General features: G+C 44.7%; 1 protein-coding gene across 5 annotated transcripts in view; it reads right to left on the bottom strand.

The window, feature by feature from the left end:
• The window catches only part of Tom1l1 (target of myb1 like 1 membrane trafficking protein), a 42,370-nt gene extending 29,996 nt beyond the window's left edge, over window positions 1-12,374 (bottom strand). For all 5 annotated transcript variants that reach the window (XM_042672179.1, XM_042672183.1, XM_042672185.1 and 2 more), the window contains exons 1-3: window positions 12,250-12,374; window positions 9,787-9,871; window positions 7,968-8,046 (exon numbers count right to left, since the gene is read on the bottom strand). In XM_042672179.1, the coding sequence (XP_042528113.1) occupies window positions 7,968-8,046; window positions 9,787-9,871; window positions 12,250-12,307 (222 nt within the window). In that variant the 5' untranslated portion in view covers window positions 12,308-12,374. The remainder of the gene's footprint in view (window positions 1-7,967; window positions 8,047-9,786; window positions 9,872-12,249) is intronic.
• Between the last annotated feature and the right edge of the window lie 1,328 nt (window positions 12,375-13,702).

Raw genomic sequence — 13,702 nt, 5'->3', positions numbered from 1 at the left:
GCTACTCAGAAGGCTTGAGATCTGAGGATTGTGGTTCAAGTCTAGCCCAGATGGGAAAGTCTGTGTGACACTTATCTCCATGTAACCAGCAAAAGGGTAGATGTGGAGCTGTGGCTCAAGTGGTAGAGCACTTCAGCCAAAGATCTCAGGGACAGCACCCAGGCGCTGAGTTCAAGCCCCAAAGAGCACTGTTGATGACACCAGGAAATAGTGCAAATGCTAAATGGGAAATACAAGCATAACATAGGGGCTCTATAGATAGGTAACATTTGTCCCAGGTTCTCAGTGGTAGACCTTGGGTTTTCCTGTTGTCTTGGTTTTAGTAACTACTCTAAAATATGTCCTGGTTTTCATATAAATTGTAGTCAGCCTAAATATAGACCTTAATAAGCAAGTATGGTGATTTAGGGTCAGGTGTCCCTGTAAGACTTTTTGAAAAGGCTATTCCTAATCTGGGTTTTGAAAGGGGGCTAAGAAAATAGAAATGAGCATAGAGCTGCAATACATTTGGCTACTGTGTGGATCTGGAATATGTATCTCCCAAAGGTTCAGGAGTTAAAGGCTTGGTCTCCAGCCTGATGCTACTGGTGACAACTTTAACAGGGGGGAGCCAGTTCCTAGTGAGTATGCCTTCATAGGGAACTGTCCCCTCTCCCTCACTCCCCTCTCTCCTCTCTCTGGCTCTTTCTCTTTCTCTGTCTCTGTCTCTCTCTCTGTCTCTGTCTCTGTCTCTGTCTCTCTCTCTCTCTCTCTCTCTCTCTCTCTCTCCTGCTTCCCAGCCATGAAGTAAGTGGGTATTTCCACTACGATAGGGTTCACTGTCCAAGCCGAAAAGCAACGGAGCCAAGTGATCATGGACTGAAACCAAGAATTAGAAAGAAAACTTTCTCATCACACATTAGTTACCTTGGGTATTTGATATGGAAGATGTGAGTTCTGAGCATGAAGATAAACACTCTTGTTTGTCTCTGGCTTTTTAATACAGGTAAAGTGGGGACACTGGGATTAGGAGCGGGGATGCCATATTACTCAGACATTTACAAGGCAAAGTAGAATGTGGATTTGAATCCTCTGAGTGGTTTCTGTTAGTTTATTACCATCACATCCCTAACCCAGACTTCAAGACAAAGTAGCATCCTGAAAAGGTTTTAAGGGAGTGCTCTACAAAGGGAACTGGAGGACAAACAGCAACCCAACAGCAACAATGACAATAAACCAACACCAAAATGACAGAACTATCTAGTAGTCACCCACTAGTATAGGCCAGATACTGAAAAGACCTGAAGTGGGGTAATCTGTGCAAGTGAGGACAGGACAGGATTTGAGAAAAACAAAAAATCAAAAAACAAAAACACAACCAGAATAATTTAGAGTGTGTGATGGAAGAAGAAGAGCGAATGAAAGTTAAGTGTTTTCACCTCTGCAACAGACTGAGGGTACCAGAGTGGAAATTTGGGAGTGGATGGAATGGTATTATGGGGGGTTTTAGGAGCAAAAATAATGGGCTGAAATTTAGGTACTTTCAGTGGGAAAAGAAAAGGGGGACATTCAAGTAGATGGAAAGCAGGGAGCTGTCCAGACACAGCTGCAGCTCAGGAAAGTGAGGAGTTCATCATTATTCTGATGATAAACAGAGAGGGGAGGAGAGCTGGGGCACAGGACCACCTATTATTCAGGCCAGAAAAACATAAGGAAGGCAGCTGAAGAAAACAGAAAACAGAACACAAAGTAAGGACAAGAGAACACTGGTAAGGACAAAAGAGAAGATTCCAGGAAGAAGAAACATTAAAGCACTAGAATATGGACAGAAAAAATTAGCAGGGTGTGCTGGTAATTGGGATCATTAGACATCTTCAAATAAGCACTTTGTTGTTGCTGTTGTTAGTTTGTTTGCTGGTTCTGGAGCTTGAACTCTAGGCCTGCCCACTGTCCCTGGGCTTCTTTTGTTCAAGGCTAGTACTCTACCATTTGAGCTACAGCATCACTTCTGGCTTTTTCTGTAACTGGAGATAAGAGTCTCACAGATTGGGGCTGGGAAGGTGGCTCAGTGGTAGAGTGCTTGCCTCGCATGCATGAGGCCCTGGGTTCTATTCCTCAGCACCACATAAGCAGAAAAAAGCTGGAAGTGGCGCTGTGGCTCAAGTGGTAGACCACTAGCCTTAGCTGAAGAGCTGAGGGACAGCGCAGAGTTCAGGCCCCACGACCGGCAAAAAGAAAAAAGAGTCTCACAGATTTTCCTTCCTGCTTCAAACTGTGATCCTCAGATCTTAGTCTCCTGAATAGCCACAATTCCAGGTGTGAGCCACTGGCACCAGCAAATAATCCTTTTTAATAAACATAGGCTAAGAGATCATATGAAAGAATTACATACAGGAAGTTCCTTCCTTAGTTACTTACTGTTTTACTTTGTTCGTTCCTTCCTTCCTTCCCTTCTTTCCTTCCTTTTTGGCCAACAATGTGGCCTGAACTCAGGGCCAGGGTGCTGTCCCTTAGCTTTTTCACTCAAGGCTGGTGTTCTATCACTTGAACCTGAGATCCACTTTTGGCATTTTGTTGGTTAAATAGCGATAAGATTCTCATGGACTTTTCCTGCGTAGAGTGGCTTCAAATTGTGATCCTCAGATCACAGCCTCCTGAGTATCTAAGGTGATAGGTGTGAGCCACAAACACCTAATTTCAGAGAGTAGATTTCTAAAAGCATTCTAAAAGCAAAATTAGCTCTCTATGCCACCATCTTTAGTTAGAGAGGTAACTTGACCAAGATAAGCTATCAGCATCTGTGGAGAAAAGACGTTCTGAAACCTAACTTTCCCCAATACTGTGTATATTTTGAATATTACTTTCATGGTAATACAAAAAAGCAGCAGGGGAAAAGAGCCAGAAGACAATCCAATGCTGTGCCCACGTAAGCTATGTATAACACAAGAAAAAAACAGTGAAAACAAAGGAAAACAGAAACAAAACCCCAGATACAATAAAAGTAATTTGTACTGATACAGCCAGTTAGACCACGTTGAAAAGCTGAATAACAAATGGCCTAGAGCTTGAGAATGTCTTAAAATGAGTAAGTTTTCAGTCGGTCAAATACCGAGAGGGCAAGTAAGTGCCCTAGCTCAATGTCAGTTTATACACATCTTTGCCTGGCTATTTTGTATGAAAGACACGGTCTCTACATCTCAGCTCCTCTCATAATGAAGCAAATAACATACCTCTTGGTAAAATTCTACATTTTTACAAACCAAGTTTTGACCCTTGCATCATAACATTTTTTGGTAACAGTGAACACAATACTCTCAAGAAGTATTGTACACATGAAAAAAAAATCAACTTGTCAACAAGAAATTCTGAGAATGTTAACATCTGGATATCAGCAACCAGGCCCATTGTATTTTCCCATTGGAATCCAGACCGTCAGATTTAATTACTTCTACATCGCTTGCTCCATTATGTCTAAAGTACTCAACCCCCAGCCCAGTTAGTCATAAAACCTATGGTGGGGACTGTAAAAAAAAAAAAAAAAATTACATAGTCAGGTGGGGGGAGGGAGGGAGTATGGGAAAGGATGGGAAGGGAAAACAAAGAGGAGGCAACAATGCTTGATAAGATATGTACTTGTCATCTTGACCATGTAATTGTAACTCCTCTGTACGGTATTCTCACAATTAAAAAAAAAATAAAAATAAAAAAAATTACATGAGCTGCTTTTACGTATTTTGAAACATGGCTTTGGTGCAAATGTGTTCAGAAAACCTCTCTTTGCAAAAAGGACAACCAAGAATCCATTTACTAGGTGGGACAGAACCAAAGTAACCAAAATGAGTGATTCTAAACTTCACTAATTTCCCAGTGTATTTGACTGGGCAAAAACCCCCTTATCTGAGCTTGGATAACTGCAAAATAGACAACATATCTACCTCTAGAAGCTTGCTGCAAGGAGAGGTTTGTTTCAAAGACTCAACAGAACGTTGAGTCCAGAAGTCTGTTTTCAGAACTCAATACATGTGGCAACTATTGTGATCATCTGCTTCTGTGGTGGCTCAGGAGAAAAAGTGCTGATCAACAAATAGTCATGTTCTCTTCACAGAGGGATGAAAGAAAAAGAGCTACTTGGCAGTCTCATTTCTCACTGAACATTTCTACACTAGGCACAGTGGTGACAACCTGGTTTCAGGTTTGACAGAGTTGAAGACTACACCTGGACTACCTCCGGTAACCATGCTAACATCCTTACCCTACTAAAGAATCTTGGAAGAAAGCTGAGTCTTCTCATCTTCTCTCATGACAAGCACGGGGGGCCGGTCATGTTTTATGTGTCTTCTGAAACCACTACAGCTCTCCATCCAGTGGGTATTCCATAATGGTCTATTAAAATCCACTGATTCTCAGGAACCTGTTCAACAACTTTCTTTTAGACAATGAGAGTAGTATCTTGCTGAGATTAATCACAATGGACTCATTCACGGAAAGTCTACAGTCTCAGACTCCGAGCAGGCTTTATAGCCTGGTAGCAGTGCTTTTTAAAAATCAAAACAGAAGTCCTGACTTCTTGGGCTGAGTGTATAGCTCAATGGTAGAGTACTTGTCTGCCAGCTAGAAGGACCAGGGTTTAATGGCCCAGCACTGCAAGAGCGAAAATGAAAGAAATGAATGGCTTCTTGACAAAATTGTTCTTATCAGTTGACAGGAGGGCATGAGGATAGAGTCAGATCCCATCAAAGACTTAATCAAGGATAACAAGTCGATGGAGATCCAAAAAGATAAACAATATACATAACATTTATAATTGGCTTCAACAGGCTCTTATCACTTCATAGCAATTAGAGGAAAATGTCAAACAAGAGGATAGCTTTTTAAGCAGTCTGTTAGAAAATGTACAAGTGCATTTGACAGACACCGGGTGATTTCGCCTATGCCTAGTTTCCCTCATAATTCAGCGGGGCTTACGTGAATACTGAACTTAGCGCCCAGGCCTTGAACACACCTCTGCAAGGTATTTAGGTGGACTGAAGTCTGATCACATAGGCCATCAGAGTCACAACTTGGGGACCCTTATGTACAAATGCCAAGAGTCAAAGGAGAATTTTCTCAAGGAGCTAAGGTACATTCCTGTTATCTTGGTTTTGTTAGTGATGACACACCTTTTCACTCTCAAAACTGTACTGGTTTGGATGATACATTGCAGCTAGCCTCGCTGTGTTTACAAACATGCCTATAGCGTGCAGCCTGCATAAAACCATCAAGAGTCAAAGGCCCATTTCAAGAGAAGTTGAGACACAGTAAGTCTTTTCCCAACCTTAATGTACTCTAACTCTTGGGATAAAGTTGTTGTGTTCTAACCCCTAACCCACGATACTCCTCGTTACTTTTGCACAGATTTTAGACTCTCTTGTTCTTACATACTGATATGGAAATCTCAAGGCAGAAGGTCCATAGCGATGAGGTAAGGTTAATAGAAGAAAAGCAGCAAGCAGGTAGTGACTTAAGCGGTGATGAATGGAAGGGAAGAATGGAGGGTCACAAGAATGAACACTCTAGCCCCCTTCAACTTGCTCAGGGAAGGAAGTGCTCCATCCTCAGAGAGGAGGGACCCTAATGGAGGATGATATAGACACAGAGATAGCACCACCAAAATGTCAAGAAGGCTGGACGAAACACAGAGGCAAACCATTATAACAGGTAAACAATAGTCAGGTGGCAAAACAATAATACTCCATGCTAGAATACAGAAAGTGGTACACATTCACCTCCTCCTATCCTCTTCCTCACTCAAATTCTCCTAATCTTCTGCATCCTTGAGATCCATTTCATTTTAGAGAAAGTCATTCCTTAGAGTGGATTCATTTCTTTATGCCCTAGCTTGCTAGAACCTTATATGAGTCCTTCAGTCTTCACAGGCACTACTAGGAGAGAAGAGGTGAGGGCCAGTGCATGGACACTGAGGCCCATGCACTGAGGCATACCTAGCCTTGCATCACACATGCAGAAGGGTATTAATGGCACAGATAAAGCACTGTAGACTGCTATTTTTAAGAATCCTGATGCTTTTGTGGGGGGGTAGAGCTTGAACTCAGGGACTAGTTGCTGTCCCTGGGCTTTTGTGCTCTAAGTTAGCCTCAGCTCCACTTCTGGCTTTTGGGGGCTTAATTGGAAGTAAAAGTCTCCTGGACTTTGCTGCATGTGCTGGCTTCGGATCTTGATCCTTAGTTCTCAGCTTCCTGAGTAGCTAGGATTACAGTGGCTGAGCAACTTGATTCATTTAGAGAAGCAAAGTAGTACAGAGTCAGAACATGGAACTTAGAATTCAAGAACTGGTATCAAATCTCAACTAGACTACATAATAACTTGTGTGTGTGTGTGTGTGTGTGTGTGTGCACGCGAGCGTGCATGCACTAGGACTTGAACTCAGGGCCTGGGTGCTGACCCTGAGCTTTTTTGCTCAAAGTTAGTACTTTACCCCTTGAGCCATAGCTCAACTTCTGGTGGTTAATTGGAAATAAGAATCTCAAGAGACTTTCCTTCCCTGACTGGCTTTGAACTACAATTCTCAGTCTTTTGTGTTGCTATGATTACTGGAGTGAGCCACCAATGCCTGGCCATAATAGCCTTTTAAAGTTACAAAAATCAGAGTTTCCTCATGTGTGAAATGGAAATACAAGCATCTCTGCTGATGTCCTGAGGATCAATTAGGTCCAAGCATTTCTATTTTGTTTTAATTTTATTATCTTTAAGTAGGGATATCAACTTTACATTGTCAGGGTATGAGTACAATGCATCTTGATCAATGTCACCTCTTCATCATGCCCCCTTCCAACTGTTTCAACTCCATCCATCTCCTCAAGCTATTCCAGGCATTTCTATCCATCATGTTCAATACCGGGCAGAGCAAAAGCAAAACAAAAGAAACTAATGGCAGGTCCACTGTTCTGATATTTCCACAGAAGTACCTTACTCCTTTCTCCATTGTTTCCTTTGTTCTGTTATCTAAAGTGGCTGCCACATAGTTAACGGCAAGGGAGAGTTCAAAATCAGTGAGAGCAGGAAAATGCCCCTAAAACTATATTCAGATCCCAACTGGAGGGTCTCCTTAAGTGGCTGTAATCATGAAGACTAATTCAATTCATGTCTTCTCTTCTAGTTCAATTCCAAGTACACAAGATGGTACGTACTTCCTTCTATATGACCCTAGAGCCTGGAAGCTCTGCCCCACAGCCCTCTGAATAAACATTCTCCCACTTCTTAAACACCATGTGATGTTTGTCCATCAGAGCCATAACCATGCAAGACCCAGGGCCACGTGTAGGTAAATGAAGACATGCAGAAGAAATGAGAAGGTCACACAGGCAGCAGGCAGGACTTGCAACACATACCAAAGTAAAAAGAGAAAACTCACCAATGTGACTGACGAGGTCATATGGCGCAAAACAGAGTGGGGGAGGGGGAAATGGGAACATGTCAAGTAAAAGTCCATACCATAGACTATACAGTGCATATGAGACTTAACTTAAATCAACAAAGAACACTCTCAACATTACATCGCGTGACAGAACTACGGTGAAAAACCCTGGGCAGCCAACACCTCAGGATCCCACAGAGTTGTTCAAGGCAGCAGAAAGTCAACAGAGAGTAAGACTGTAATCACTCCATCTTCAACTAATAACTAAAATATATGTACACGAATTTCTTCATCTGCTCAGCACCTACAAGCTTTTAACCATCAGTTCACCTGACTAGAAAAAAAATTATCTCTATGACTACTCTTTCTTGCTACAAATCTAGATGCTACCATATTTAACTGAACTCCATTCTGTTGATTCTCCATGAAGAGAAAAGTCTTAACTCACACAGTCTATAACTCTTTGCTCACCCAATAGTTACCATATAATATTTGTACTTTTGAATCCCAGATTAAAAAAAAAAGTCTCTATTGGAAAAATCATAGAGTCTAGTTGTAATATTAAAGTACTTACTGACAAGGTGAGTTGGATTTCCTTATGGTTGTAGTTTCTGGAGATCCTTTTCTTCAAAGCTTTCACTGCATCTTTTGGCCTGTAGCAAGAAATACATTGACATCACCCCAAGCAGTATCTCTAAAAAGCAATCTGTATGACCCAAAGAACAGAGGAGAGCAAGACCTTGGCTCTACTGTGTCAAGTAAGGTGGGTCTCTTCACTCCTCCCTTCTCTATTTCCTAATGAAGATAGGCACACAACACCACCTGCCCGTTGTTGAGAATCAAATAAAATGTCTACATAGAGTATTTGCTATAAAGCACCACTCATCCAGGACATGTGCTCAGATCCACTTCACTCCAACAGTGCTCAGAACTGTGCAGGAATGGCAATCCCCAAAATGATGAAGTTGGCCACACTACACTAAGACTACTAGTACTTCTCTGAATTACCTTGTAAAAGGAATTACAACAAACTAGGTCTGTTTTTGATGTGCCACAACTTTATGTTGCAAAGTAAGAATAGCAAGCAGAGGGTCAAAAATCACTTTACAAGATTGCTTTTTTATATTATCAGTGAAGAAACTGGTATTAACAGCAAATAGGAGAAAGCAATACACAGAGGATTTTACTCAAGATTACAGAGGTAAAACTTATAAACACTTAGAATTATTAGCCGTAAACATTTTCCACTAACACACAAAAATAATCAAGTTGTAATGACGATCAGTTCTTACTTTACAATATGGAGGAAAAATCAAGAGAACTGTATTCCTTATGATGACCTATAGTTACCTAAGTTTAAACTAGTTGGCCCTTGCTCATGACTTTGAAAAAAAAAAATAATTTAGGAGCTGGGTGCTGGCGGCTCACACCTATAATCATAGCTACTCAGAGAGCTGAGATCTAAGGATCAAGGTTTGAAGCCATCCAGGACAGGAAAGTCCATTAGCCTCATCTCCAATTAATCACCAAAAAAACTGGAAGTGGCACTGTGGCTCAAAGTGGTAGAGTGCTGGCCTTGAGCAAAGGCCAGTGCCCAGACCTTGAGTTCAACTGTTAGGAATGGTAAAAAAATTTATTTATTTATTTTAGTTTCAAAACTGTATCAAAAGACAACAGATTGGCCAGGCATGGTGGTGCACAACTCTATTCTCAGCTACTCAGGAGGTGGAGGTAGCAGAGGAACACGGTCTGGGGAATACCCTAACAAAATTGCTGTAAGACTTTATCTGAAAAATAAACTAAAAGCAAAAAGACTGGCTCAAGTGACAGAATGCTTGCTAGCAAGCTTGACTTCAATCGCCTAGTACTGCAAAGGCAGCAAAGCATTTAAGAGCATAAAACAAACATAAGTGAGCTGGCATTAGGGGAAAAAAAAAAGCAGAATAAAGACTGCTAGATTGTTTCCAGATAATTGCAAGGGCTGCCCACAGACTGGTTAACACCAGAAGTCAACTAGCTCCTCTATCATATTTTCCAGTTACATAAAACACTGGCAATCAGAGGAGGGACGGAAAAGTTCCTAAAAGGGGAAACAATCTATCTCTTTTTAAAAAATAGTTTTTTTTTTTCTTTATCTTTTCAAAAACAAGGAATTTGAACCCCAGTTAAAATTATGAAGGAAAAGGCAAAGAGGAAATAAATTATAATAGTCTTAGATACTCCAAGTGCGGAACCTAAGAAGAGACCTCTGATTTCTTCTCAAGGTAATGGGTGTCGAGGAATGAGGAAAATACTGTTCCCACAAGAACTCCAACAGTGTGGACCCGGGAAAACATGTCACAGTTCTGATGCTCCTCCCCAGGGACAATGGTTTGACCTCTACCTGAACTTACCCGTCCTGGGTAGCATTAATTATGTCACAGATGTGCATGAACTGGCCCCAGTCTTCAGTCTGAACTCCAGCAAATGTAGCCTTTTCTGCAAAGCATACGAAATGTCAGTTCTCTTGAGATAATCAGCCTTAGGGTACACCAGTATCATTTTGTTTAGGTTACCAAAGGGCAGAGTGACTTTTTTTTCTTTCCTGAACATTTCCCAGTAATTCAGGAATCAATCAGAGTCAAGTTCAGAGTGTTGCTGTGGCAACAGTAATGAATGACTTATTAATAAAGACTACTCGTCCAACACCTGGTTTCAGGACCAGAACTGCTAAAATCTCCATCTGCCAGTCTTTCAGAGAAAATCAACTCCAGAACTGGACTGTTGCTTATTGAGCAGTCAGTCACCTACAGGGTGAAAAGCACAGTGCTTAGCATTTTATGCAACTGATTTAACACACTATTGGAGATAATATAACAGAAATTCAGAAAGATTAAGGTAAGGACTCCAGTTGTGCGGGAAGTAGGAAGAAGGACTTGCATTCAAATTGAGGTTGTTTGACACCAACTATTGCGTTTGTTTATAAGGAAGAAAGGAGGGAAGGGTGAGCACTCAGAATTACTAAGTAAAATTACTTCTGGTTACCTATACTAACCAAGGCAGTTCCTGTACCTGGAGTATGATCATTAAATAAGTAGGTATGTTCTCCTCTCCAGACATCTTCAAGAGCACAAAATATTGGAGCTAGAGATGGTGCTGTGTACTCAGTTACTCGAGGCAGAGATAAGAATCATAGCTTGAAGCCATCTCATTAAAAAGCAGGAGACCCTATCTGAACAATAGCTACAGCAAAAAAAGGGGGGGGGGGCGGCGGTGCTGAGGGGATGTGGCTCAAGTGGCAGTCACTTTCCTAGCAAGTATGATGGGAATGAATGAATGAATTACTATCTTAGAAAGATCACTAAGCACCAGCACATAAACACCTTGAGAGTAAGGAAGCAAAACAATTGAAAAAACACCAGATGCGAAGAAGAAATAATAATAACTGGCATGACTGAGTGAACCCCAAGAGTTTAGCTTTCTTCCCACCTTGGAATAGAGAATATTTGAATACTCCTACTCACCCTTCAAAAGCCAGAGCAAGAGTTTTTCACTTGCTTTTTCGTAAGTTGTGTGCATTAGGCATTTCTCTTGTATTTTCAAGGTGTCCTCTAGTAACTACCACAAAGGGTGTCCAATCGTCCTATAAGTGACTTACTCAAGGTCTGAGATTCAGGTCTGGTCCAGGTACAAACCCAGGTATACACAGCTGGCAGTTAATGTTTACCCAGCTAAGGAATTAACCAGACCTGCTAAAGTTTCTGTTGTCTTTGAAGAGACAACAGAATCTGTACTGGGTCTGAATCTGTATTTGCCCAGGGCTCATTTCTAATACCCACTGTCTATCAGACTACCCCTCAAGGGTAGCTCCTCTCCTAAAGGCGTGAAAACTCACGCGCATTGGGGCGTATGGGATCACCCAGCAGTCAACTTGATCCCAGACCTGGAGCTTCTAACCAACAACTAGTAGGTTCTCAGGATTGCATCACCGCCCTAAGATTCTTGACAGATAATGCCACACCCCATCCCCAGGGGGAGGAATGGGCGGAGGGGGGGGGGAGGGAAGGGAAGGTGGAGAGGTGAAGGAAGCTGGGGACTGGTTAAGAGTCCAATCACCAGTTTCTGCTTCCACCTTAGTGATTCAGAACCCAGGCCTTGGGAAGGCAGATGCACCAGAAGGAAACCTGAGCGTCCCCGGCGGTCTCCAACGTGGGCTCCCCAATCCCTCTTTCCTCCACTCCCATGTCCCCCCCCCAAAAAAATGAAATAAGACCCAGCAACAATAAAAACACGTTTCCAAGTCTCTCTGTTTACCCAGAAAGGTAAACCCAGGGGGTTGCACGAGCTAAGATCGGTTTGAAGGGACTTGCTCCTCCAGGGAAGCCACATCAATTCATCTCCCTAAGTCTCTTCTTTCACCCCCGTAGGTGAAAGAGGCAACACACACGGTGCCCTGAGAGAGAACAGCACTTCGGCAGCAAAGGACCTTCTCTGGGCCAAGAAGTTTCTGGCTCGCGTGGTAAAGGTGCATGCAGATCGCCTGGCCCGAGCGCTGTGGCTCACCTGTCTGGCATCCACGGGGGACGTGCATTGGCTGGGGAGTGGGGGGAGCTCAGGATGAGAGGGTCGGAAAGAAACGCACGGGGTGCCGGGGAGAGCTGCGGGGGAGGGGGGAGGGGAGGGCTGCGGGGAGGAGGAGGGGAGGGCCGAAGGGGAGGGAGAGGGAAAAGGTGGGGGAAGGGAGCGCTGCCCTCTGGGTCCAGCTCCGCCGGTCCTCCGGTGGAGGGGGGCGGGGGGTGGAAGACAGGGGGTGGAAAGGGCTCCGCGGTCCCCGAGGTCTGTCTGTCCGGATGTCGGTCCCGCCCTCCCCTCCTTACCTATCAGGTGGCCCACGGAGGTCGCGTAGGGATCCCGGTGACTCTTCCCAAACGCCATGGTCGCTCCAGAGACACAGCGGCCCAGGAAATCCGCCTCCGCCGCCCGGCGACTCCCGGCTCCACCCCGCTCGCTCCGTGCCCCCCTGTCCCCACCCCCTTCCCGGCTCCTCCTCCTCTGGGCTGGAACGCTCCGCGGGCGCCGGCGGGCAGGGACCCGGAGGCGGGGAGCCAGGGGGCGTGGCCTGGAGATGGGCGTGGTCCGGCGTGTGGGCGTGACCCGTCGTGTGGGCGTGGTCCGGCGTGTGGGCGTGGCCGGTGCACCTGCCGCACCCGCGCCCAGGGGCGTGGCCAGGGCTCCAGGTGGGTCCCCCTCCAGGAAGGAGGCCGCGGTGCTGCCCAGCACCCAGCCCCAGGTGGGGGGGCTTCTTGCCACCTCCTCCCTTTTAAAGAAGTGGGGCGACCCAGCAGCCCCAGCTTGGGGATTGGAGATCCTCCACGTCCCCTTTGCCGTGCTTGGGAGACCAGGTAGGTAGGATGAGGTTATTATAACACAAACCTCGGAGTCGCGGTCAGAATTCAAGGAAGGACCGCTAGGTCAGCCACCTGCAGCAGAATGAACCACAGCGAAGTGCGTGCCCCACGCCCATCGTCACCCCCGGACACCCGAGGTGGGACCGTCTGTGCTCTGCCTTTTAGACGGTCGCTGCAGGTGGAGGAGGAGCGCTTGGCTTGAAAAAGTGTGGGGAGGTGGAGGGGGGTGGAGTGGGGGGCTCGCCGGCCCCAGCAGCCTTTTTGTCTTTCTCCCATTTCCTGGAGGGACAACAGGGCGCCGGCCACACACAAGCTCTCCATTTCTAACCACATCTCCTAGGAGCCCGGCTTTCCAGCCTCTTTGTGCGAAAGTGAAGAGGGATTTATCCTGGTTGCTTTGGCAGGAAATGGGTTGGCTGTAGAGCTGCTTTGGAATGCCAATCTGGATTTGAGAAGCCCAACCCCTCTCCAGTTACCCCCACCCCCCTTTCTGAACCAGAATGTATCGCCTTTTCCTTTGCATTCAATTAACACCAGCAGAGTGACGTTTGATGTTTACAATCTCCTGTGAGGAACTAGTTAGAGAGAGGGGGAGAGGGGAGTGTATAGCCAGGCAAAGCTAATTAGCCATGTGATAGACACCTCTTCTGTCTGTAGATCTTGCATCTGGCTGTCAACCCAGACTCAGTTCCACAAATCTGTTTTTCCAGCACCCTGGAAATGGCGACTGGAGAAAGGCAGGGGACCTTGGCTTTAATATTTTAATATACTAGCCAAAGCCAATTGAGGTGCGCTCCAAGGACTAACTTTTCACTTAACTCTCATTCTGTTGTTTTCCGTGTGTTGATGCTGGGTCTTGAACTCTGCCTAGTGCTCTCTCTCACTTGACTTTTTTCACTCAAGGGTGGGGGGAGGGGCAGGC

This window comes from Dipodomys spectabilis, unplaced genomic scaffold (genome assembly GCF_019054845.1).
Source record: "Dipodomys spectabilis isolate Male_0828 unplaced genomic scaffold, ASM1905484v1 ptg000018l, whole genome shotgun sequence".
NCBI lineage: Eukaryota > Metazoa > Chordata > Mammalia > Rodentia > Heteromyidae > Dipodomys > Dipodomys spectabilis.
Note: the sequence above shows the minus strand (reverse complement) of the source record. Positions and strands in the feature narration are given on the sequence as shown.